The sequence below is a fragment of the Hyposmocoma kahamanoa genome, unplaced genomic scaffold (assembly GCF_003589595.1).
Source record: "Hyposmocoma kahamanoa isolate Upper Pololo Valley unplaced genomic scaffold, ASM358959v1 100076, whole genome shotgun sequence".
NCBI classification, from domain to species: Eukaryota; Metazoa; Arthropoda; class Insecta; order Lepidoptera; family Cosmopterigidae; genus Hyposmocoma; species Hyposmocoma kahamanoa.
In genome coordinates this window covers 4,322-30,512 of record NW_020653217.1, presented here as the reverse complement: position 1 = coordinate 30,512, position 26,191 = coordinate 4,322, and the positions used below count along the sequence as shown (strand labels likewise).

Sequence of the window (26,191 nt, the reverse complement as noted above, 5' to 3'; positions counted from 1 at the left end):
TTTTTGTTATTCAATTTAGACAAGAAAGATGGATACTGCGAGAATTCGAGTGATTTTTGAATACGAGTTCCGACGCGGAACTAACGCGGCAGAAACAGCCCGCAATATCAATGCTGCGTTTGGAGAGGGGTCTACTAATGAACGCACCGTGCGATTTTGGTTTAAACGCTTTCGTGATGGAAATTTCGACTTACGAACGAGCCACGAGGAAGACCGCCCACACAGGTGAATAACGATGAATTAAGAGAGATAGTGGAAGCCGATCCTAGTCAAACTACCCAGGAATTAGCGGCATGGTTTAACGTTACCTTACCCACAATATTGACTCACTTGCGTCAAATCAATAAAATAAAAAAATACGAAAAATGGGTGCCTCATGATTTGACTGATCTGCAGAAAGAAACGCGTGTTGAAACTTGTGTTGCCTTGTTGAACCGGTACAGAAATGAAGGAATATTAGATCGAATTGTAACATGTGATGAAAAGTGGATTCTTTATGATAACCGGAAAAGAAAAATGCAATGGCTGACCCCAGGTCAAATGCCACAACAGTGTCCTAAAGCAAAACTTACCAATAAAAAGGTAATGGTAACTGTTTGGTGGTCTCAGCATGGTGTTATTCACTATAGTTTTCTCCGATCTGGTCAAGCAATAACGGCAGATGTCTATTGTGCCGAACTCCGAACCATGTTGACAAAACTAGCAGTAAAACAGCCCCGACTCATGAATCGATCTTCACCATTATTGCTCCACGACAACGCGAGACCTCACACAGCACGAGAAACCATTTTGACCCTTCACGAACTGCAGTTAGAAACCATTCGTCATCCTCCGTATTCACCAGACCTTGCTCCAACGGACTACCATTTTTTTCGTGATTTGGACAATTATCTACGTGACAAGAAGTTTTCTTCCCAGGAGGCAGTACAAAATGCTTTCACACAGTTTGTGCAGTCTAGATCGTCGGAGTTCTATCGCAAAGGCATTAAGAACCTTCCCATTAGATGGCAGCAATGTATAGATAATAATGGCAACTATTTTGATTAAATAAATTTGTTAAAAATTTAAAAAATTAACAATTTAGATTTTCAGTACAAATCGGCAATTTCATACTTTAACCCCTATTATTAATTTTGAATGAGCGGATTCCTCTCCCTAACACCCGCGACGTGCTCACCCGAGTCGTCTGTATGCTGCGAATAGACATCAAGTGTGTAATCTTTGTTATGCTCATCGTTCCGTACTCATTCCTGTCTCTCCGACACAGTGTTTTTTTTATTGGGGCAGTATGGGGATATCCTAAACCACAGAAGTCTTTTTTTGGGAAAACAATTTTGACGTAGTCAATATTTTGGTCAAGCTTGTTTTGGCCATAAAAATGAATAAAATTGATCAAAATTTGTTTAGTGCTAGTCGACTCGACTTGGTTTCAGGTTTCCCCATCCTATCCTATAAAACAAAAACACTCTGTATATCTTGTGCGAACCTTCACTATATACCTTGTGTTATGGGGTAGCAATAATATAAGTGAAAATTTGTTTGGACTTCCTTATTTTCAACGGAACACTCAATAACAATCACCATCCAAACACAGCACCGTTATGAAATCTTATTCTTTATTTTATTTTTACTTTCAGCCAATACAATCAATGCACGGAGAATTCGATTGCGTTTTGGAAGTTGATCCCAACAGCGTTGGTTATTCACGTCTCAATTCTATACAATATGAAAAACTGTGTCAGTTCAGACTTAATATTGTAGGTAAGTATAGAGCTATTAATTTAACAGAGGAGATGATGACGATGACGATGATAAAAGAGGAGACGCTAGAGTTGTTTGTAATTAATTTAGTAACCAAAGGAAAAAGAAGTTCGTCCGATTCTCTCCGAAGGAGACACATACATCTTTGTTTAGCAGTTTTTTTTTGTAATAACAAAAGTGACAGAGTTTATGCTTTAAATTAAACTATTAAAATTAAACAAAAATATATCAGAAACATTGTGGGTGTTAGATTTATTTACGTTTGCAGTTTGATGTAATTCGCATTGACGCCATTTGCCTTTTTTGCCAATCATTGTCTACACACTAGCCTTGTCGACCAGCACCAGTAGCAACAAAAATTTCATACCACATACATTGATTTGGATTCGTTAAAATTTCAAAGATCAAGTTTATTTTACTACTTCTAATCGGCAAAATTTGAGACCCGCTTCTAAATCGTGAATTTTGACTTAAATGAACCTAATTCGTTACAATGTTTTGTGCTTGAGATTGAAGCGGATTCTCAGTAGTTATTGCTACAAAATCGTTAAATTCAAATTCAAATTCAAATTCAAATTCAAAATAATCTTTATTTCATAGGTAAGCATTATTACTCTTGAAATCGTCACAATGGTTAAACTCTACCGCTCATTCGTAAGGCAGATTCCCCTGAGAAGAATGAGCAAGAAACTCTAGGGGTTGCTCTTTGTAAATAGCATTTACAATATTTTTTTTATTTAAAACATCAGAGATCGAGACTACCTCCATGAGCTAAACGGGTTACTACCACGGATTTTTGTCATCCAAGTACGCAGAAGTTGAATAATAACCATTAGTATAAAGTTTTTGTTTCACTATAGTTTTAAACCTCGTGAAAGGCAAATTTTGTATATCAACCGGAATCTTGTTATAGAAGCGTATACATTGCCCCTTAAATGATTTTTTGACTTTGTGAAGACGACTATCAAGAAAAGCTAGTTTATTTCTATTCCTCGTATTAATGTTATGTCTGTCACTATTTTTCATAAATAAATTACTATTCCTTTTAACATAAATTACATTTTCATAAATGTACTGTGAGGCTAGTGTAAGAATGTTAATTTCCTTAAACTTATCTCTCAAAGATACTTTGGGGCCCAGATTGTAAATTGCCCTAACTGCACGTTTCTGCAGGACAAAAATTCTATTGATATCGGCGGCATTACCCCAAAGCAAAATGCCGTATGTCATTAGACTGTGAAAGTAACTGAAGTAAACTAATCTAGCGGTTTCGACGTCTGAAAGTTTCCTTATTTTTTTAATCGCGTACACTGCAGAGCCGAGCCGTTTTGATAACTTACTTATATGGGGACCCCATTGTAATTTAGCATCTAACGTTATACCTAGAAATACAACTGTATCCACAAGATTCAATTTTTCGTTTCTAACTACAATGTTTGTAACATTGGGTAATGTAAATTTCACACAATTTGTTTTTTTCTCATTAAGAAGTAGGTTATTAACAGCAAACCAATCAACTACTTTAGATATAGCATTGTTCACATCGTCGTAGGAACATTGGTGCCTTTTAACTTTAAATAATAAGGAAGTATCATCAGCAAACAATACTATCTCATGTTTTACACCCTCCATAAGGCTAGGTAAGTCATTAATATAAACTTAAAACAAAAATGGGCCTAGAATTGAACCTTGAGGGACACCCATGCTAATTGCAGATCCTGACGATCTCGTACCGTTAACATCGACCCTCTGTACCCTACCACGCAAATACGATTTAAGAAGGTCGAGATCACGTCCCGCCACACCATAATGGCGAAGTTTCCTGACCAGTGTATCATGGTGCACACAATCAAAAGCTTTGGAAAGGTCACAGAATACACCAATAGCATCATGTGAGACTTCCCCATGCATCAAATATATGATTAATCAACTCGACACCAGCATCGGTTGTAGAGCGACCCCGAGTGAAACCAAATTGTTTAGGAGACATTAAGTTATTACTATAAAAATGTGCACACATCTGATTTAGAATAATTTTTTCAAATATTTTACTGAGAGTTGGTAGTATTGATATAGGTCTGAAATTGGTGGGGTCAGAAATACTACCAGATTTGAAAAGTGGAATAACTTTACTTTGCTTCATGAGGTCAGGAAAGACACCATCATCAACACATTTATTAAAGACACAGGCTAAATAAGGCGCAATACAATCAACTATAGAACTAATTACTCTGACTGAAAGACCATTAAGATCAGCAGTATTTTTTATGTTTATAGACTTAAAGGCTTTAACAATATCGTTTGGAAATACATGACGGAACCTTAAATTTGTGATACTAACTGCATTATTTTCTTTTAGTAAGGATTCAGCGGCGGTGGGAGATGAATTTAACGACTTAGTAGTCAAAATTGGAATGTCAGTAAAAAATTTTCAAATATTTTAGCAACTTCTGCGTCTGTGTTTACAATTTTGTCATTAAATCTTAGTTGAAAATCTAAGTTACGAGGTTTGACCCTTCCAGTTTCGCTGTTTATAATATTCCAAGTCGTTTTTACTACATTCGCGCTGCTTTTTATTTTATTATTTATAAACATTGCTTTGGCTGCAACACAAACACGTTTAAACATTTTCGAATATTTCCTAACAAAATCATTAAAACTGTTACTAGTGTTATAAGTCCTTTCATCGTAAAGATCATATAGTCTTTGTCTATTTTTGTGAATTCCCACAGTCGCCCAATCACTAAATTTCAATGAATTATTAATAGTTATGATTTTGGATCTAAAAACGTTATCACGTTCACTTTTGACTATGTTGAAAACTGAATTATACAATTTATTGGGATCGTTAACGTACGGAAGTTCAGTTAGTTTAAGCATTACATTATTTCTATAAGCTTACATTATTTTTAAGTCGACCATTATTTATCGGAACACATGTGATATCCTTTTTTGGCATTTTGTCAACAGTTATATTAAAAGTGGCCAATTGATCGCAGTGATCAGAAGTTAATTTATTTATAATAGATTTATTACTAGGTACGGCGTTAGTATAAATATTGTCCAAACAAGTGGCAGTAGTAGAAGTTATTCTAGTAGGCACCAAGAAAAGATTCACAAGATTATAACATTGGAAAAATGATATGAGCCTACTGCTAGCACTGGAATCTTCCAATAAGTTAACATTGAAGTCACCACAAACAGCAATATATTTATTTGGATTATTTAATTTGCCTAAAATTTCATCTAATCTTTTTTCAAATAGTTCGTAAGATGAATGAGGGGGTCTGTACACGCTTAATATAACTAGCCGTTCAAGCTCTATGCAGGATATCTCTATAGTCCGCTCAATACGTAGTCGTTACTTTCAAGCATCGAGTATATAACCAGAAATAGAGACGAAATAAGGGCCATATATTCCTGGTAACACATTAGCGATACAGCTCTTATAAATATCAACTCTCGTTTGCACTGAAATATAGACAGCCCAACTACTGACCTGTGTGTACGTCTCCGTATATTCCAAAAAATATTTTGTATTTACTGTAATAAAGATAATATCTCTTATAATGCCGTGCTGTTCTATTCGGTGGTGTGGGAAAAACAGCAAAACATCTAAGTACAAAACAAACGGAATCACATTTCATCGGTAATTAAATATTAAATATGTAATTTTGCAATTTTCGTCCATTATAGCAAAGCTCAAGTTAACTGGTCGATTTGAAGTGAAACAGTTGACGACAATGACGACACCCATCAATTGTTTCGAACTCGGGCTAGCCAATCGGAGCGCAGTTGTTACGGTAATGATATGACAGACTAGTTTTCAAACAAATAAAATGACATTTCGTCTCTATTTCTGGTTATATACTCGATGTTTTCAAGTAAACAAAGTTTAGCAGGCAGAGATTGTTTGACACAAATAATATTTTGAGGTGACACGTGACAAGTTAACATTGCCAGGTGAAAGTCGTTCGATTTTGTCTAACATTTAATGCCATGAGTTTCTGGTACACCTTTTTATTCACATAGACGTGGCAAGATTGAAGAGTGCAGCTTAGTATAATCTGCGGAGGTTGAAGAACGTCAGTAACAAAATCAGTCCTATCTGCCCTTGTTTTATTCTACTATGAAATAGTGATTTATCAGTTATATTACGTGTAATAAATCTTCACTTAAATAAATATGAAGCGTAATTAAGTAATATTTATTGGCGTAGGTCTAATGACCGTTAACCATGCTGAACTGCTACGCAGAGGTCCTTGATTCCATTCTCGGGGCGGGAGAAATATTTGTATGACCTACATTTATTTCTCTCGTGAGTTTGGGTGTAAATTGTGGTTGTCTATATGAGTATCCATGGCACTCGTTATACACGGTTTCCCTAGTGCGGGGCTATTAGTGTTGTGTACAATTTACTATTTTGTTCTATATTTTACAGTACAAAATCCTGACATTAACAAAAAGGGATGTGAACACCTGCTTCAAAGTACGTATTAAAATAATTTCCCATTCAATAAAACCGAACAATGTATTGGATACGCTCGTTGTAGGATTTTATAATTTTTAAACGAAACGGCTCGAAATTCGAAGAGTCTCAGTATTCATTTATTTACAGACTTGTATATAAGTGGTGTACCAGATATTGACAATTGGGAATACGAAGACGATGGCGAAATAGCGAAGTGCAAAGGAACATTGAAATACAGTTCACCACTATGGCTCAAATTGGGATGTCATAGAAAGACTGACCACTTCTTGTTTAATTATTTCGCAATATATGATTCTGATGGTAAATATATTTATTCAATAGATGTACTAAGTGCTATTGGCGGTGGAGTTCTTTGTGCAGAATCCACTGAGGTTAGTACGATCACCCTGCTCAGGTGAGGTGGTCTTTCTGGCTGTAATGCTCATTCAGTAAAAACACGAATAAATGCGCCAGTAAATTGGTCACATATATTCTGGCAAGCCTGTCCTCTATAAGTACTACAATAATGATGGTAAGCCATTGAGTAAAACATTGAATTCTTGTATAATGTCTAGAGCCCAACACGGTTCCCGACATCTCCAAATGGGGATTCGAGACTATCGTAGTACTTATAGGGCTGCCGGTACTGAAGAAAATTACAAATGACCTTTCAGATATACGCGAGGCCGCATTCAGCGTACGTAGTGACAATCTATTGGATATTCTATTATACCCCGACCACAACTGGACGATTCAATGCGGAACTAAATTTGAAAGCTCTGTAGTAAGCCGCGTCATCGTGCAGTTTCAATATAAAGCGACCAACACATTACCAGGTCTGTATTAACGTCCAACCCATTATAAAACAAAATGGACTCCGGATTTTGAAGAACACATAATTTTTTTTTTTTTTTTTCTTGCGAGGTCACGAACATTAATGTGAAAGTGAGTGGACAAACTCTACATTCCATTGCTGGATTTGTAGTGAGGCTCTAATCTAACCATAATCTATTTATAACATTGAACTTTTGTGAATGTCCTCATATAATGAAATTCTGTCACGACATAGGTTGCATCAGATATCAAATCTGCAACCAGGTATTACTAACGGCATTCATAGCATTCCATCTATGTTTGTCGTCACATCATGTTATATGCCAGTATTCAAACACAAGTGCAAAGGAAAAGAACCGACAGTGCCGTTACTAAAGTGTTATTACTAAAGGTAAAAATTGAAAATAAGTCAGACAAAAAATTGCAGGATTAATGTTTTTAACGTAATAAACATTTCTGTCTATCACACCAATAACCTAGGATCTAGCCGTGTAACTTTAAAATACGTTTGACGTTCAGAGTGCAATTTCAAATTTAAACATTTCAAAAAAAACTTTCTCAAAATCCGAAGTTCAAGAATTGTTTAGGTGGCTGATCTCAAACTAGTCATTACTGAAAGTGTGAGGTCTGATATCGCTCCGTGGCTCAGTTGGGAGAGCGTCGGCCTAGTGTGCTGAGACGTGAGTATTATTAAAATAAAATATATATACACACACACACTCACACACATGCACACACAAAAAAATAGATAGATAGATAACACGTTCATTCAGCACAAATACAAACAGAAACAAAACATTTACAATCACTTCACAGAGTATAACATACTCGTAAAAGCACATAGAACATTTATTATTAATTTTATACACATTTATGTAAAACATATATTGCGAGAAAAACTTATTTATTTTTCTGTGAGAAAAGCAAACAAATACTATAAGAACCATTGACTTACAATTATATGGACGTCGGGTCCGCGCTAAAAAGTGTCCGAACTTGTAAGGCGTTAAAATCGTATACAGAGCGTCAAACTCCGCTTTAGTCTTCATTTGTTCGACTGACAGCGCGATTCTGCGATGACATTACAATTTAAATTCAACGTTTTAGCTTTTGCATGAATGTATGAGCTATATGCTATGAAAACTTATAATACTAATTCCAATTTCATAGAATATGTTAGAATTTATTCGAAAATATTTAAAAAAGTTTGTGTAGCTGCTAAGGTTAAGTTTCAAGAGCGACAAAATTAGACAATCGATAAATAAATCTAAAACTACTTGGAGCATAATAAATAAAGAGTCAGGCAGGGTTAAACTACACGATAGAGATATAGTTTTAGAATTAGACAGCAAACTTATAAAATCTAAAAATAAAGTAGCCCAAGCTTTTGAATCGTTCTTTTCGGAAATTGCTGTGAACACTACAAAATCATTAAATTCCTCCCCTTCACTTGCTTTTGATCTCCTAAAGGAAAATGTTAACGTTTGTGGCAGTTTATTTAATTTTCGTCATGTTAATCCACAAGACATCATAAAAGCTTTTAAGTCAATACATGTTAAAAAAACTGAAGATCTCTGGGGCATATCAACTAAAGTTATAGACTCAGTTATTAATCTCATTTCCCCACAGTTAGCTGTAGCTTTCAATAGGTGCGTTGACGAAGGTGTTTTTCCCGATTTAATGAAATACAGCAAGGTTATTCCCTTATTCAAAAGCGGTAGGAAAGTTGATCCTAGCAACTATAGGCCCATTTCAATTTTACCAGCTTTAAGTAAAATATTCGAAAAGGTTATGCTAACTCAATTACTGTCCTATTTAGGTAGGAATCATATTTTTCATAGTGAACAATACGGGTTTACTAGTGGTAGATCGACTAGCGATGCGGGGGTAGCGTTACTAAAACACATCTTCGATGCTTGGGAAAGGTCCCAGAACGCTATTGGTGTTTTCTGTGACCTCTCAAAGGCATTTGATTGCGTTGATCATAATACTCTTATTAGGAAGCTGGAACATTACGGTGTAAATGGCAAGGCGTCGAAACTTGTCTCGTCATATCTCAACGGTAGAATTCAGAAAGTAGACATAAATGGAGTGACTTCTTTGGGTTCTCCAGTAAAAATGGGTGTTCCGCAGGGCTCAATACTTGGACCTTTCTTATTTCTGATTTATATTAATGATCTGCCATTCTTTGTTAAGGACCATTGCGAAATAGTGTTGTTTGCTGATGACACATCCTTGATTTTTAAAACAGACAGACATGACAATAACTATGACCGTATTAATGATACCCTCTCTAAGGTAGTTTATTGGTTTAATGCTAACAATTTATTGCTTAATGCCAAGAAGACAAAATGTGTTAAATTTGAATTACCTAACGTAAAATCGACTAGTTCAACATAGAAATAAACGGAGAAAAGTTTGTTAATAAAGCAGTCTTCTTGGGAGTGACCTTAGATAGTAAACTTCAGTGGTTTCCACATATATCGTCCCTGGCCAGCAGATTAAGCTCCGCTGCATACGCAGTCCGCAGAATACGTGAGCTTACCGATGTTAGTACTGCTAGACTAGTTTACTTTAGTTACTTCCATAGTATAATGTTCTACGGGATTCTCATGTGGGGTAAAGCGGCAGATATTCAAACCATATTTGTATTGCAAAAACGAGCGATTCGTTCTGTGTACCTTTTAGGCTCTCGGGTATCTCTCAGAGAAAAGTTTAAGGAGACTGGTATCATGACTGTGGCATCACAGTACATTAGCTCAAATATTTTATATGCCCGTAAAAATATACATAATTTCAATAAGAAAGAAGATATCCATAATATTAACCTTAGAGCTAAGTCCAAACTCATGGTGCCACGATTTCGTTTAACCAAGGTAAACAACTCTTTTATGGGGAACTGTATACGTTTTTACAATAAGATTCCGGAGCATATATTAAGTTTATCATTTCCTAAGTTTAAAAACTACATTACAAATATTTTGATCGAAAAATCATATTAAAAAATTGAAGACTACGTGTTAGATAAAGATGTATGGAAAGACGACATGGCTCCAGAATCCACACAAATTTGATTCAAAGTGTATTCCATAGCATTTAAGTTTATTTGAAAAGAGCAATCCCTAGAGTTTCTTGCTCGTTCTTCTCAGGGAGGTCAGCGTAGTGAACGAGTAGTAGCTTAAATGTGACGTTTTCAAGTGTAAATTTATTTTACCTATGGAATAAATAATCTTTGACTTTGACTTTGACTTTGCATATTCCTTTACATGTCACTATGTTTAAATAAATTGGACTTGGGACATTTTTTTCGTGGTTTTTGAATTAGACCCGTCGTCCATTTATGTGTAAGTCAATGATAAAAACTGATAAAATTTTAATGTACCTATGACTACAGTTTGTACTGAAATGGCCCTGGACTCAACATAAATACTGTAGACCGAGAGAAGTCAAACAGTGCTGGTTTTCTGCCAGTACCATATGGTGAGCGATCGCAGCCCAGTAAGCCATGCCACCAAAGTGCATCACACGCAAATATATATACCTAACTCTAAATACTAAACATATATATATCAAGCAAAAGTGTAAGATGTAAAGCAAACAATGTAAATAGTGTAAGTAATGAAGGTATGCAATATAATAATAATGTAAGTTTACAAATATAATATTAAATTATAACAATAGCCACCAAATATGATATATAGGTACGGAAATTTAGGTTTACAGGTGTCAAACGCATTACTTAGGGAAATATCTATGTAGCGAGACACATCTGCTCTGACAAAAGATGCTTTTTGTATTCACGCTTAAATCGTTTTTTATTGATGGCACGCAATGGAGTAGGAATATCATTCCAACACTTACTGGCGCGATACCTGAAACCGCCGCGAAAAGCAGTCGTTCTGTGTTTTGGGATGTTAATAACATTTTCAGAAACTAATCGGAACTTATCCCCCCTTACACGTTGCGACCAATTAAACTTGTGGTATAGATAATCAGGTTTCCGGGTTTTAACTATATCAAACATTAGGCAGGCCAAATATAGCTTCTGACGGGCCTCCATTTTCAGAATGCCGAATTTGTCTAGATAGGGCGTGATATGTGTGCGATGAGAAATTCGAAAACAATAGCGAGCAAGACAAGAATTTTGCACTCGCTGGATCAGTTTTTTCGAGTTTTTTTGGGACAGCCACTATACACCGTGTGCAATAGTTCAGCCTAGACAATACCAGTGCCTCGCAAAGCTGAACTCTCAGAGCCTGGCTGATAAAAGATCTAAAATTGTACAGAACTTTGAGGCGATAGAAACAATCTGTGGGTCAGCACTAATAATCTTTTGCACCTGACTACGGGAGCCAAGTATCAAACATTTTGATTTAGTTCCATTTAAAACGAGGCCGTTAGAGAACACCAAGCAGAAATACGATTCAGATCATCATTTAACCAAAACAACCATAGCGCTCAAGTCATCAGCATTGCCTGAAATGTAAATTTGAATCTCTTTGCCTCACTCTTTGCAGAGCGTTCGCGTCTGGATGCCGCAGGGAACCTACCACTTACTTTACCTCAGGCTTGCTGCACTATGGCGCCAGTTCGCATACGTCAAAAAGAGGTACTTAGAACTCTGCGAAATCCAGACGTGAATAAAGCTAGCGGGTCAGATGGAATTTCACCAATAGTCCTGCGTAACTGTGCGCCTAAGTTGTCTCCTGGTCTCACACGCCTGTACCGCCTCTCACTTGAGACCGGTATAGTTCCCAGGTCGTGGAACCTTGCAAACGTGCAACCTGTGCCAAAAAAAAGGAAGCAGACCTGTCAAGTACAGAACTATCTCAATCACTTCCATATTCTGCAAGACTATGGAACGTGTACTCAACAATCGTCTCCTGTCGTACCTTGAAGACAACTACCTCCTCAGACATCGCGTACGGATTCCGACGAGGGCGATCTACTGAGGATCTTCTTGTGTATGCCTGTCAAGTATGGAGCGAGGCTATAGAAAAGCAAGGCGAAGCACTTGCAGTATCATTGAACATTTCTAAAGCCTTTGACAGGGTCTAGCACGCAAGCCTTTTGAGTAAGCTTCCCTGTTATGGGCTTCCCACTGACTCTTACAATTGGTTCTCGGATTTCTTGATCGAACGTTCCTTCACACAGTGGTCGGATGTTCCCAGCGGTGCCGAGATCGAAACCGAGTGACCGTGTGGATCTGTTGTCAACAGAAGGTCCAAACAATTGGCTGCATGTCCGTCAACATCCGGTACCCGCGTTGCTTGGCTTACCAGCTGGGTGAGATTTAGCGATAATGCAAATTTGCGCGCCTCCCTCCCAGCATGGTCTGTTTTTACGTACGGAAACAGCCACTCACTGTGGTGAGCATTAAAGTCCCCGAGAAAAATAAGCTCTTCTGAAGGGTACCGTTGTTGGGCTTTATCTGCCATCTCAGTTAGGTGGACGAAGAGCTTAGTTGACTCCTGGTCACCACTGTGCGATCTGTAGACACAGATATAGAGATATTTCTCCATTTCTGTGTCCACCAGAATCCATACATGTGAAAACCCGTTACTTGCAAAGCAACGGAGACGCCGATAGCAAATGTCGTCACGTACGTATACGCAAACCCCAGCTCGCTGCAGAAATTTATGCTCAAGCGAGTATCCTGGGTAGTTGAGGTACGCAACGTCAGACGGTGTTACTATTTGCGTCTCCGTTAAGAAGAATAGGTGCGTCTTCTCAGTCTCTAGGTGGTAGTGGACCGGATCAAGGTTAGAGTGCAGGCCTCGGATGTTAGTGAGGTGCACCTTCATTGGGAGGAAGTGCAGCCGTTGTTTAAACTTACTCTTCTTATGATTTTTTATTTTCATGGTGGTTGGTGGTGTTGGTGGGGAAAAATTTGATGTTCCAGGCGCCACTCAGTTGACCAATAGGATCTCTTAAGATAGCTGCCCATTGGGGAACTCACATGGAGACTGCGGGGACGCCCGAGCCCCCCCGACATGGCCACCGGGTCCTCTCATCCAGTCGCCAACTGGCACGGTGGAGCATTTCGGGATTTTTCGCGAGGTGGCGGGGCAGCCTTTTGCACGTGGCTGGCGCGCTACTTGGGCCCCCTATTGCCTGCGGTCGGCCAACGGCAGGACCGTGCCTCGGATCCCGCTACCCTCCAGAATGAGTTACCCGGTACAGCTTATCTCAGAGTCCAAGACCGTATAGAGACTAGAAGCTTTACGATAATGTATATGGTATAAAATAAATAACATAATATAAACATACTTATTATACATAGATAATAAACTTACATATATTTTATAATAATAAATAATATAATAATATATACTCAAAGCAACATTACACAGAGTCTTGATTTTGACAATTGTCAAACAGATACTTGCGCAACATGCGCTTGAAAGTTAATTTGGTGAGAGCTTGTCTTACGTGGAGCGGGAGCGCGTTCCAAAGACGGATTGAATGAAGGGTAAAAGAATTAGACAAAAAATCAGTGCGGTGAGAAGGAATAGAGAGCTTAAGTCTACGGGAAGATTGAAATTCGCACCCCGGCCAAGCGACTACACATTATCAATGTATAAGTTTTTACATTGCACGCTGTACTTGAAACTGGTCTTCAAGTTAGACGGTTACTTGGCTGGTCTCAGACGAGGTAATTTTATATCAGTATTTCAGAACACCCAATATCCTCTCTTGTCCTAAACTAGCCGGTACCTAAATCTTCGTCAACTCAGAAGACATCATCAATTAACAAAGGTTTTGTTACAGTGGAGAATAGACTGAATCTGGAAAACTCGATTCTGTTCGAAATAAAAACTAGCGACAACGGCAATTTTTGTGACGCCAGTACGAACATCACCATCAAGGAAGGACCGTTCATGATCAAGATTTTTGGGAACTACGAACAAGTGAACGATATTTGGTAATCTTTTTCTTCGCTTATTTTAATCAAAACTTATGTAAACATGTAGTGCAAAACCGGCAGTCCTTATCTTCTTCTTATTACGTTAAGAAACGCCCTTACTTTTCTTGATTCCTGACAGAGTTTCAGCCAATCTAATACTATAGTATTAATATCTAAAGTACTGAAATTTCTCTTTATAAGCTAATTTTCTCACATTCACAAATTGACTATTTTTCCCATGTACACACTTTTCAAGTCTGATTTCCAGACCTCAGCATATTCTATCGCATTTAGGGTTTATCTGAACTCAGCTTTCCACTTTCCCTTGTAGTAATTAGGCTGTTAACAGATTGATTGCATGTTTGCCGCTAACGCGTGAAGTTGTTAACGACATCACGCATTAACTGCATGAAGTCGAAACAAACTTCATACAGTCGAGAGAAAAGATGCATCCGTATACTTAGGAATTTGAGAAGTACTGATTAAACAATTTAAAATTTTGACTTTGTTTTCTATATATGTATATTTTAGAAATTTGTAAATTTATTAAACAACACCCTGACTTTTATACTAATATTGACGACCTGCCCCAACGACACACTGTTAGACCACGCTATAGATTGCTTCTGCCACGATCTCATCTACACATACACAGCTCAAGTCCCCACTCGATGTTGGTGAGGATATTCAACGAGCTCCGCATTATTAAAAACGAGGAAAAGTATTCACTGTTTGTAACTAAAATTAAAATTACATCTTATTAATAAATGCTATTAAGATTTAAATGAATACTCTGATGACAAATAAAATGAATAATATTATAATAAATTTGAAAAATAAATAAATATTAATGATATACTATAAAGTTATGCTATTGTAACCTAATTAAATACAAACTTTCAAGTGACATAATTCTGCTTATTATATGACATATTTTTTATTTCATATTAGTATTTGATAAATAACAATTTGTAGCGCTAGTGAGCGGAGGGGGTGCGTAGAAATTGAGACGCAGGCGGGAGGTGCACAAGGCGTGTATTAAATACACGACGATACAAAATATATGCGGCTAGGGACCCAGCTGTATGTCTCACTATCGTGAAAGCACACAGTTCAGTGCCAAAACCGTAGAATAGCAGTAAGAGAACCGAATCGTCTCAACAACTTGAGTGCCGTTCAGTGCCGTATCAATGCTGTAGTGGTAGTAAGCATCAATAATTCAAAACATATGAGATTACTTATACTATTGGAGTTAACAAAACGATAGCGCGTTTCAGAGTACAACTAATGCCATCTAGCGGTGGCGCGATGGAACTATTGGCGGGTTGAGGTTATAGTTGTTACAGTCTCCTCCTCTGTCTCTGTTAGGCGTCCCGACGAAGAGACAGGAAAGGATTGTTAAATGTTGTTCTTCGGCCGGCCCCGACCGCGTCTCTTAAACAGTAGTGCTGCTGGTTGTGGTGCCGTTTATCTTAGGTCGTCCCCGTTTTCGTATTGGCTGAGGATGATCCTTGTCATCACTCTTGAAAGGTGTCAGTGCAGATGAATGATATACTCCGAGAGCAATACCGGGATTTTTTGTATCCTCAATTTCATATGAAGAAGGGCCCTTTTGCTCTTTTATCACGTAAGGTCCGTCACGTCGTGGTGCAAATTTGGAGCAAACACCTCTATTCGCCTTACTAATTGGATGCAGAGTCGCCAACACTAGATCACCAACATTATAGCCTTCCGTCTATTTCGATCTACATATTCTTTTCTCCTCTCTTCTTTCATTTCTTGTACCTCTCTTGCTGTTTCCAAGGTGCTGGCTAATTGTAACAACCTTGGTGTAATTTCGGGAATGAAGTTCTCGGATAGCACTAGTTGGCGGAAATCATGAAGATTGTCATCAACGGTTCGGAGTTCTCTTCCAAAAGTCAGATAAGCTGGCGTAAACTCAGTAGAACTGCATGACGTCGTATTCATAGCGAAACGAATGCATGGTAACTGGTCTGGCCAGTCACGGTGATTGTCCCCTACGATTATTGCGAGTTGTGTCTTAAGGTCACTGTTTCGCCTTTCTACAGGATTCGTTTCCGGATGATACACGGGAGTGTCTGAGCATGCCTATGCTTTATTTTCAAACAATAAGCGATTTGCTGCATAACAGCGCTCACAAATTGCGTACCGTTGTCGCTAATCATCCTCCGTGGGATCCCATATCGCAGGAAAATCTCATTCACCAGTATTATAGCACATTTCTCAGCTGTTGCAGATTCTAAAGCAAATAATTCGACCCACCTTGAGGCCAAATCTTCTACAATTAATATCCATGTCAGGCCGTCAACTGAAGTCGGTAAAGGTCCAAATAAGTCAAATGCAATTGTTTCGAATCGCTGATTCATCACTGTGGTCTGTAATAAGCCCGCAGGTTTTTGATTAGCAGCTTTATAACGCTGACAATCTATACAATTTCTTACGTAACTATCGATATACTTCCGCATCCCAGGCGATAAGCAGCGTTTCGAAATGGTTTGGTGCGTCTTTTCAGACCCGTAGTGCCCCGCCATGGGGCTATCGTGGTAAACGGCCAGAACATTAGCCCATTTATGTTCAGGAACAACCAACTGTGCGTCATCTGTTTCAGTACAGGGATTGTTGCGATACAACAGGCCATTATTTAGAAAATAGCCTTTATTGCTCCAATAATATGCATTCTCTTTATTCTTAGTTTGTTCTAAAGCTTCTACTATGTTTGTGATTTTTTTATCTTTCATTTGCTCTTTCCTAACCTCAGCTGGATTCCTTGTAGGTATGTCCACTGTTATGGCGCAGACATCACAATTGTCTCGATTCTCATCGTTACAGGGTGGCCGCGATAAAGCGTCCGCCACCACATTCGTCCTTCCGGGTGCATATTTGATAGTGATATCATATGCTTGGAGTTGTAAAGCCCATCGAGCAAGTCTTCCAGTTGGAGACCTCAATGACATCAGCCATTTCAAAGCCTGATGGTCAGTAATGACTGTGATAGGCAAACCCTCTATATATCCAGAGAACTTGGATCAGTGTTGGGCGTTAATCAATTAAATTTCAATCAATAATTCAATCAGTGACCAAACGTGACCAAATGTTTCAAAGTAGTTGGCTGCCATTGTTAACCTACCAGGTTAACAATGGCAGCTGCCTTTTCTGGGTCTACTTGTAGCCCGTTCGGCATAATGAGATGTCCCAAATATCGAAGTGAAGAGGAGCAGAATCGACATTTCTCTCTATTGGCCGTCAAATTATATTGTCGAAGCTTTGAGAGTACATCTCGGAGGTCACAGAGATGAGATTGAAAACTTTCAGAAAACACGATGAGATCATCAAGGTAGGCTAATAATTTTACATTATTGAGACTGACGCGGAATCTATCTATCAGCCTTTGAAACGTTGCAGGTACATTTTTCAAACCAAAAGGCATCCTTGTAAACTTGAATATACCGAAAGAAGTGATAAATGCAGTTTTATCTTGGTCTTCTTTCCTCATTGGTATTTGCCAGTAATCTGCTTTCAGGTCCAATGCCGACATAAATGGAGTGGGCTTCGCTTCATGGAGCAAATCGTCGATCCTTGGGATCGGATATGTGTCAGGTACCGTTATGGCGTTTAGCCTCCTATAGTCCACGCATAGTCGAAGTGATCCGTTTACTTTAGGGACCATTACAACAGGGGCAGCCCAAGGAGAGTTACAGGGCTCAATGATTTTGTCTTTCAACAAGTTTTCAAGTTCGCTTTTAAGAATCTCTTTACGAGGCGGAGATAATCTATAAGGTGGCATCGATATGGGTGGATGATCCACTATATGTATACAATGCTCTGTTTCGGAAGTAGGTTTACCATTGGGAACAAAAACATCAATGTACTCTTTTAACAATCTATCTAGCTCTACAGATTGCTTTGCATTTATTGTACTAACATCTACAGAATTAATACTAATGTCGGTTTCGGGGAATAAAGCTCTAGACGTCGGAAATAAATTTACTTCTTGAGTGTCGACGCTCCATACAGCATCTCTCATCATATAATCAAAGCGCGGAGAGTAACCGTCGAAGATTGTTGGCTTCGTTTGACTTGAATCGGTGATCTAGGTAAGTCCAATGGAATCAACTTGTAGGGTATTGATGCTGTTTCTGTCGAGAGAGCAGCTTCCTTCCTTTGGCAAAGCGCGGAGGATTCACATGCAGATACAGCTGTGGCAGAGGTAGCGGCAGCATTGTCCTGAGTGCGTATTAATTTATTAGCAGGAGCCGATGCATGTGACGGTGTTGTGGTAGAGAGTGCTAGGTTAATTATTTTTGGAGGACTTGGGTGAAGGCTCTTTTCCTTATTGAAGTGCACGAAGTCCTCCGTATACATCTCATGTATTTCAGTAGGATCATGGATGAAGGTCCATGTGAATTGGGCGAGATTCAGTACAATGCCAGCCTTCTTTAAAAATCCGATTCCCAGCAGGGTGCGGTTGTCTGGTGATTCCGGTAGCACGATGAAATTATTCTGGAAGGTACGGCCACCTAAAGTAACTGCTGCATAAGTACTTTTTGACGCCGCTGAATTCCATCCGCTAAGGTAACATAAACCACTTGCTCATGGGTCGTAAGGCTACGTAATTTGAGGGCTTCGTACAGTTGGAATGACGCAACACTGGTTTTCGTGCAAGTGTCAATAAACGCTGTGCCATCCAGTCCATTCACCTTGATAAACACTGCAGGTCTTGCTTGTGCGTCAATACGTATGCCTATGGCGCAAAAATTTAGGTTTTTAGCAGTAGAAGCTGTTGGCTTGTTTGAGCACGTCGGGCAATTGCTACGGTAGATGCTTGGTGCTCCACAACTGTAGCAAAATACTTTTGAAAGCAGTGGAGTTGCTTCTTGTTTGATATCTTTAGGTGGAGGAGGTGCCTTCGCCTCACTGTTCTTACGCTTGCGACATTGTTCGTAAGAATAGCCATAGTTCCTGCAGAAGTTGCATCTTCCTTTATTGTAATTGGATCTTGCCGGCAGAGGTGTCGCTGGTTCTGTGGGTTTTTCTTGTAATATTTGTTCAACGGCACGGGCCCCATCAAGAAGTTCATCAAAAGTATTGACAGTGTTGCGTGGGACCTTGTCGCGAATGCTAAGGTGCAGCAAGCAATATATTAAGTCCATCTGTTGTTTTTCTTCTAGCTTCTCGTTTGTTGGTAGTTGTGAAAACGGCATCCTCTTCTTGGCTATGAAGCGTGCAGTGTGTACGGCCTCTTCTTGTTTTTCACTTATGATGTCGTGATAGATAAGATACTCGGGCTTCTTTGGCGCAAAGTTGCAGCGCAGGCGGTGTTCGAACTCGTTCCAGGAAGTAACTTCATCTTTTAGGCCTTGCCACCATACAGCAGCCTCACCTCGTAGAAGTAATGGAAGGCCATCTAGGGTTGCAGTGTACGGTATTTGTTCTATTTTTTTAAAAACGCGAACGGCGGCTAGGAAAGCTTCAACGGCGTCCGCGCTTTTCTCACCGTCGTACGAGGCATTGCACGAGGCGAGGGTGTTGCGGCGCTGGCTCCCAATTGTCGCCAGGAAACGGTCGAACTGGTCTTCGCTGAGATTCATCTTTCGTCTCGTCTTTGTGGTCGTTTTCAACTTGTACGTAGTCCTTCGTCCAGATCGCGTTACAAAATTTTGAGGTTCTATGTGGCCCTCGTTGGTCGCCAGATTGTAGCGCTGGTGAGCGGAGGGGGTGCGTAGAAATTGAGACGCAGGCGGAAGGTGCACAAGGCGTATATTAAATACACGACGATACAAAAGATATGCGGCTAGGGACCTAGCTGTATGTCTCACTATAGTGAAAGCACACAGTTCATTGCCAAAACCGTAGAATAGTAGTAAGAGAACCGAATCGTCTCAACAACTTGAGTGCCGTTCAATGCCGTATCAATGCTGTAGTGGTAGTAAGCATAAATAATTCCTGCCGTAGTCGTCTCAAAACTCGCGTCTGCGGGTTTGAGGGGGCCGTTCGAGGCGTCGGCCTCTTTCGGCGGGGTCAATCGCCGCTCGTGGAGACGAGTGGGTCCTGGGGTTGGGTATAACCCTTGGGTGTCGCAATAGGGTGAGCTGCTTCAGATGGGAGTCCCTGCCGGTGATCCAGCAGGTTTCTCAACCATCTTCAGCAGCTGGTGTTTAGTCCGGTGGGGCTTTTCAACACCCTGACGAGAAACTGCTTCCAAGGGGCTTACTTGGGCCCGAGGAAGCCCCACCGGACGAGGAAGCCCAATAAATAATTCAAAACATATGAGATTACTTATACTGTTGGAGTTAATAAAACGATAGCGCGTTTCAGAGTACAACTAATGCCATCTAGCGGTAGCGCGATGGAACTATTGGCGGGTTGTGGTTATAGTTGTTACAAATTCTAATTAATAGTTGAAACCTCGGCCTACCTCTGCTCTTATTGTTATCCCTAACAAAGGACTCACATGTGTAGCATTATTTTAATTTTAAGACATGTACCACATGAATGCAATAAATATATTGAATATTGAGTATTTCAGGTGCAGAATTAATGGTTCCTATGGTGAACTATTTTTAACAACAGATGATTTTCTTGAATACGAACACCCGAAGGAAGCCGTCGCGGTTGTAGTAAGTAAATACTATACGTACTGAAAAAGTGAAAAGTTAAATTAGTATACGTGTCGTGTTATGGGTTTTCCCAACGATATTCAGTAACAAGTTGATTGAAAAACTGCCTACCAAATTAATCAATTGTTGTTATGTGAAATTATAATAAAAAAACTATTTCATTGTTAAATGAAATGAGTACACTAGTAATTTTTCACCTTTGTCAATCAACTTGTTCTTGAATCGAGTCAGAAGGATGTTGTTGAAATTATTCCCTGTGCAGCGCGATATAACTGTTACTACTCCTCCTGCACCTCAGGAAGTGGATCAGTTCAGCGGTAGGCCTGCAGTAGTTTGATGTTCACTGGAACAATACTTTGTCTCGTTGTTAACGTTTTCCAAGAGTGGTTTTATCGAATACAAAATGTTCTATGTTCATCAACTTTTGCCCTTTTGGTCAAAACTTCATAATTCTTAAATTCTTAAGTAAATCTTTTACTTTGTTGAAGGGATTCAAGAAAAATGGATATATGGATGTTATTCAATCGACTTGTAAGTTTTTAATGTTTCCGCAAAATGGCGCTCAGATACATCAAGATAATGCAAATTATTTTGAAAAAATGACGTGCACGGCATCAGTTCGTGTAATTGGTAAGTTACTCTAAACAATAATTTATTATCTTTATAATCGTTGGTTTGTTCGAAAAAAAAATTCGCTATTTAGACACGCAAAAAGAATTCATTTCCAACGCCAAAACCAAAGAATTGAGAATTTTTATATTTGTTAGTTCACCTTATCAGGAAATAAATACCTTGTTCAATACATTTATAGAAATATGACTTAGCACTCTAGATGTAACATTAACAACAACATTTATAACGTGTCGTCATACTCAGTACTAATAGGGTTTTTGATGATGATGACGATCATTATGTAGACAATCATGTGGTTAGTTGTTTGAATATTATGATATACCGGTTGACATTATCATTTGTAGCGTATATTATATCTACAGAGCTGAGTCATATCTACAGGGTGATAATAAAACCACTGCCTATTTTAGAGGAGCATACTGTGTAATAGAAATAAAAAATACATGTTCGATTTGTTTTTCAAATACTTAACAAATAAATAAATCGACGACGACGTCTCAAAGTTTTCCGAAAAATAGTGAATAATATTGACACCCGACGATAAATAGACGCCGTTGCCGTTATTAGCAACAACATTACAGTGGGCGGAGTCAGAACGAGAGTTTATTGACTTCAAAGGCTGATGGTTAGCTTTGTGTGCGGTCTGTATAAGGAGTTTTCGGATTCGATTCGCGATAGTTCTGGCCCTTAATTTATTGGTAAAATTTAACGTACCTTCCTAATTTTCGAAGCACTGCACGGTCACTTTTTAATTCGTCGCGGCTTTGAGCTTTGTTGACATACACACAGCGTTTAAACTTCACTCCACAAAAGAATCACATGTAAAAAATACCGCGAAATCGTCAGAATTTTGGTTCGTAATTTTGTTGTAGAGCGAAAACGATTGAAATATTTTCTTTTTCTCGCAGTCTAAGTGAAAACTAAAGTTTTTACCTCGAAACTAAAGGCCAATACAAACCCTCGGAGTAATAGACGCCCCCACTAAACCTCGGGTATCTAACCACCTCGGGTATACATATATTGGCTCGTTTTAGTCCCGCGATAAAAAATATGTTATTATGTTTGGGGACAGGAGCGGAAGAAAATACGCTGCTCTTTAATTTGAAGAACGACAACACTGAATGTGACAGCGTTGAACCAACTCAAAATTTTACAATCAAGGAGGGCAGCATCTTAACGGTGAAGATTCCAAATATCCTTCTACATTTTTCCCAATTATGGTAAGTTTTACATAGCGCTGAGAGCGTAGTGGACTATAACCCAAACCCTTTTCCCAAATACATTCTTGTCGGGACATAATGAGCAGTACGTAGACTGCAGCAGTTGACCGCAGGTGATACAATATCGTTTTGTCACGAATTTATTTCATAATAAACAATACTCGCGCCTGCGGTTTAACGCTGTAACGTTGAGTAGCACTTTTTAAAGGTGCGGTTAGGGTGTTTACGCACTACACCCGATTCGTATTAGTTCCGTATCCGAGAAACGAAGATCCGAAATGTCATTTTATCTCTAGATGTACAAGCGGTAGTCACATTTTCTGGGATTCGAATCGGACTTAGTGCACAAGAGACATCCGAAGTGGGTACGGGTTTTCTAGATTTGTAGTCTAGGATTTGGAACACGTATATGAATCGGATGCAGTGCACAAACGCGCTTAATGTATTACATTTTTAATATTCTAAACATTGATTAACCTGAAAATGTACGTCGAGACCCAGACTTAATTTTTTCTAGCACTTTTAGCATTCCAAAAATAATAATACAAATAAATTGTAAAATATGTTACTCGTTCTCTATTCCAGGTGTTCCAGAGTTGACGACAATACCCAAAGTGCTTATACAGGTGAAAAATATTTCAAAGAATACTTGACTCACAAGTATAGTACTAATGAAGCTGTTGCCGCTATTGTAAGTTTATTTCAAATTAATGCATAATATAAATAAATGTATGTTATAATCATAGATTTATTATATAGGTACCCATATACTAAATCTATGGTTATATTAACTAAAAATGTTATATGCAGAGTGCCCCAGGGAAGTATCTTGGGACCTATTTTTATTATGGATATACACCCAATTCCCCAGTCAGTCAGAATGTCAAAACTCAGAAGGTATTGTCCAGAATACTCAGATCTGAAACAATACTCAGTCGAACATAATTATATAATAAAAAAAATTAGATGTGCTAATGAAGAACGTTTCTATAATAAAAAATATCACTAAATATTTTTGTAAAATAAGAATGATTCGTATTTTTAAATCAAGAACAAAATCTGACAAGTTTTCTTCTTGTTGTTTCGATGGCATACACAATAATGCTTGCCACCGCGGTGTAAGGTTGTGCCAATCGGCGTAAGGGTATGCCAAACGTACACGAAAGGAATAAATAGTACGTCGAGCGAGCAGACTGAATCTCAGTATAGAGTACTAAAAAAACGGACAAAAAAATCTTTAAAAAATTCAACAATCAAAAATGACATCTATTTGCCAAGTTTTTATTGAAATTGGTTACCGGAAAGTGCGCGAAACCGGATTCATCCCCGCCGTTTCTTCAGTTCGCCGCCCTTAGAGGTGGAATATTTTCCTCAAATTTAAATGGGACCATTCCTGAGGTACCCTCTTCCCAACAAAAAAGAATTATAAAAATCAGTTCACAAACTATATTCTTTATTGCATCAAAAAAACAAACAACAAGAAAAAATCTGTGAACAAAAGTGAGCAAAGGTGGACTTATCTCTAAAAGAGATCTCTTCCAGTCAACCTATGGTGGTGAGAGCGTAAGTTGTAAACGGGCAACAGCGTGCAAGATAGAGAGGGTGAAATACTATAAACTATCGAATAAATTTGTATAAATACCGATACACACATAAGTATTATAAATAAATACAATAAATAACGTATAATAAATAGCATCATCATAATATATATAGATATATATAAATATATAATAATAAAAAAAAATAATAATAATTAAGAAACAATAAGATGATTACGAAGAAAGTTCTGCAAGAAAGTGCGCTTTCAAACTTTTCTTGAAAGAAGCAATCGACGGGCTCGCCTGGATGTGGGAAGGGAGTTTATTCCACAACTGCACTGCACGACAAGAAAAGGAGTTAAAAAAGAAATTAGTATTGCAGCTGGGTTGAACGAGCGTCTTAGTGATGCAGGGACGTCTAGAGCGGGTGGGAAGGGGCAGCAGCTGGAACCGGGAACGAAGGTAGGGTGGGGAGTTAGGGTCACGAAGTATATTATAAATAGTGGACAGGATATGCACATCACGGCGAAGACGAATTGGGAGCCAATTTAACCGAGCACGAAATTCGGAAACATGATCATATTTACGGAGACCGAAAATAAACCGAATAGCCAGGTTTTGTAAGCGCTCTAATTTATTTAAAAGCTCTACGGTCACATCTAAATAACAAACGTCGGCATAGTCAAGTGTGGGGAGAAGAAGAGTTTGCGCTAGCATAATTTTAGTATGAAAAGGGAGAAAATATTGGAGTCGTTTGAGGGAGTGAAATGAGTGGTGCATACGCCTGCTGACCTCATTAACATGAGAGGTCCAAGACAAGGTACAATCCATTATTATGCCTAGATTTTTGGCTTTGTCAGTATATGCAATGGACGTTCCATCATAGACCAACGCAGGTACTAAGGACCAATCAAGCTTGCATCTTATTCTGCTACTACCAACAATCATGGCCTGCGACTTAGCGGGATTAACTAAGAGGCCAAACGACTTAGCCCATGACTGGATAGCCAACAAATCGAAATTCAGTGCCGAAATTGCCTCAGAGACCTCACCTACCTTAAAGTTACGATAGAGTTGAAGATCGTCAGCATACAGATGGAAGGGAGAAGAAATTACGCGGGAAATATTATTAATAAAAATTGAAAAGAGTAAGGGAGAAAGTACGCCGCCTTGAGGTACACCAGCAGTTAAATTAGACCAGGATGACGAGCCATCATTAGTTTTCACACACTGCTGGCGACCGAAGAGATAAGAAGAGAACCAACTAAGGACAGTAGAGGAGATATTAACAGCCTGAAGAGTACCCATGAGAATGTCCAAATCAACGGAGTTAAATGCACTACTAAAATCCAACAAAGCAATAGCAGTGAGCTTCGTTTCATCCATAGCATGACGTATGTCTTCAGTAATGTTCAGTAAAGCACTAACAGTACTATGAGATGGACGAAAGCCAGACTGATATGGACATAAAAGGTTATGGGAGATGAGGTGAGAATAAAGTTGTCTATGGACAATGGACTCAAGAGCTTTAGAGAGGATAGGAAGAATAGAAATAGGACGGTATTGTGAAAGTGATGTAGGATTTGGGATTTTAGGGAGAGGTATAACAAAAGCCTTTTTCCATTGTGCTGGAAAAACATTGCGCGAGAGAGAATAATTTATGATATGAGTAACAACAGGTGCAATGTCCTCCAACACAGGTAGAATCATGTCGAGGCTCAAATTGTCACTGCCGATGGCTTTGGTGGAGATTGAGCGGACACATTTCATTACAATTTCTTCTGAGACCATGTTAAAAGTAAAAGGGGGATAAACAGGTGGAACAAGATTAGAAAGAGAAGAAAGGGTACTGGATTTAGTAAGATGGTTAAGAATGACAGGGGGAGTCGAAAAATGAGAATTTAGGGCATTGAGATCCACGTTGCTTTGACAAACATCCATGGACTCGCCCACGCCAATAGAATGCAAAAATTTCCAGACCTGAGCCTGAGAAAGATTTTGAATGGTGGAATGAATATAACGGCGTTTAGCATCCCTACACATTCTGTTGCAGAGATTTCGTAACTTCTTATAGGCTTCGAGGTTTAATAGAGAGGGCTCACGTTTTAGACGGCACTTGGCTCTATCACGCTTCACCATAACCCTTCTAATCTCAGGCGAAAGCCAAGGAGCTGGTGCGTGTCTGA

At 38.8% G+C, this 26,191-nt stretch overlaps 1 protein-coding gene across 1 annotated transcript; it reads left to right on the top strand.

Annotated features, from left to right (window-relative positions):
- Positions 1 to 1,637: 1,637 nt before the first annotated feature.
- LOC113229267 lies at positions 1,638 to 26,191 on the top strand (the record flags this gene model as incomplete). Its single annotated transcript, XM_026462813.1, has 10 exons — positions 1,638 to 1,761; positions 6,203 to 6,250; positions 6,380 to 6,553; positions 6,907 to 7,068; positions 13,838 to 13,991; positions 20,521 to 20,611; positions 21,100 to 21,241; positions 22,317 to 22,464; positions 23,050 to 23,155; positions 26,162 to 26,191. Coding segments are annotated over 10 exons (1,179 nt in total), but the record flags the coding sequence as incomplete, so codon positions are not given.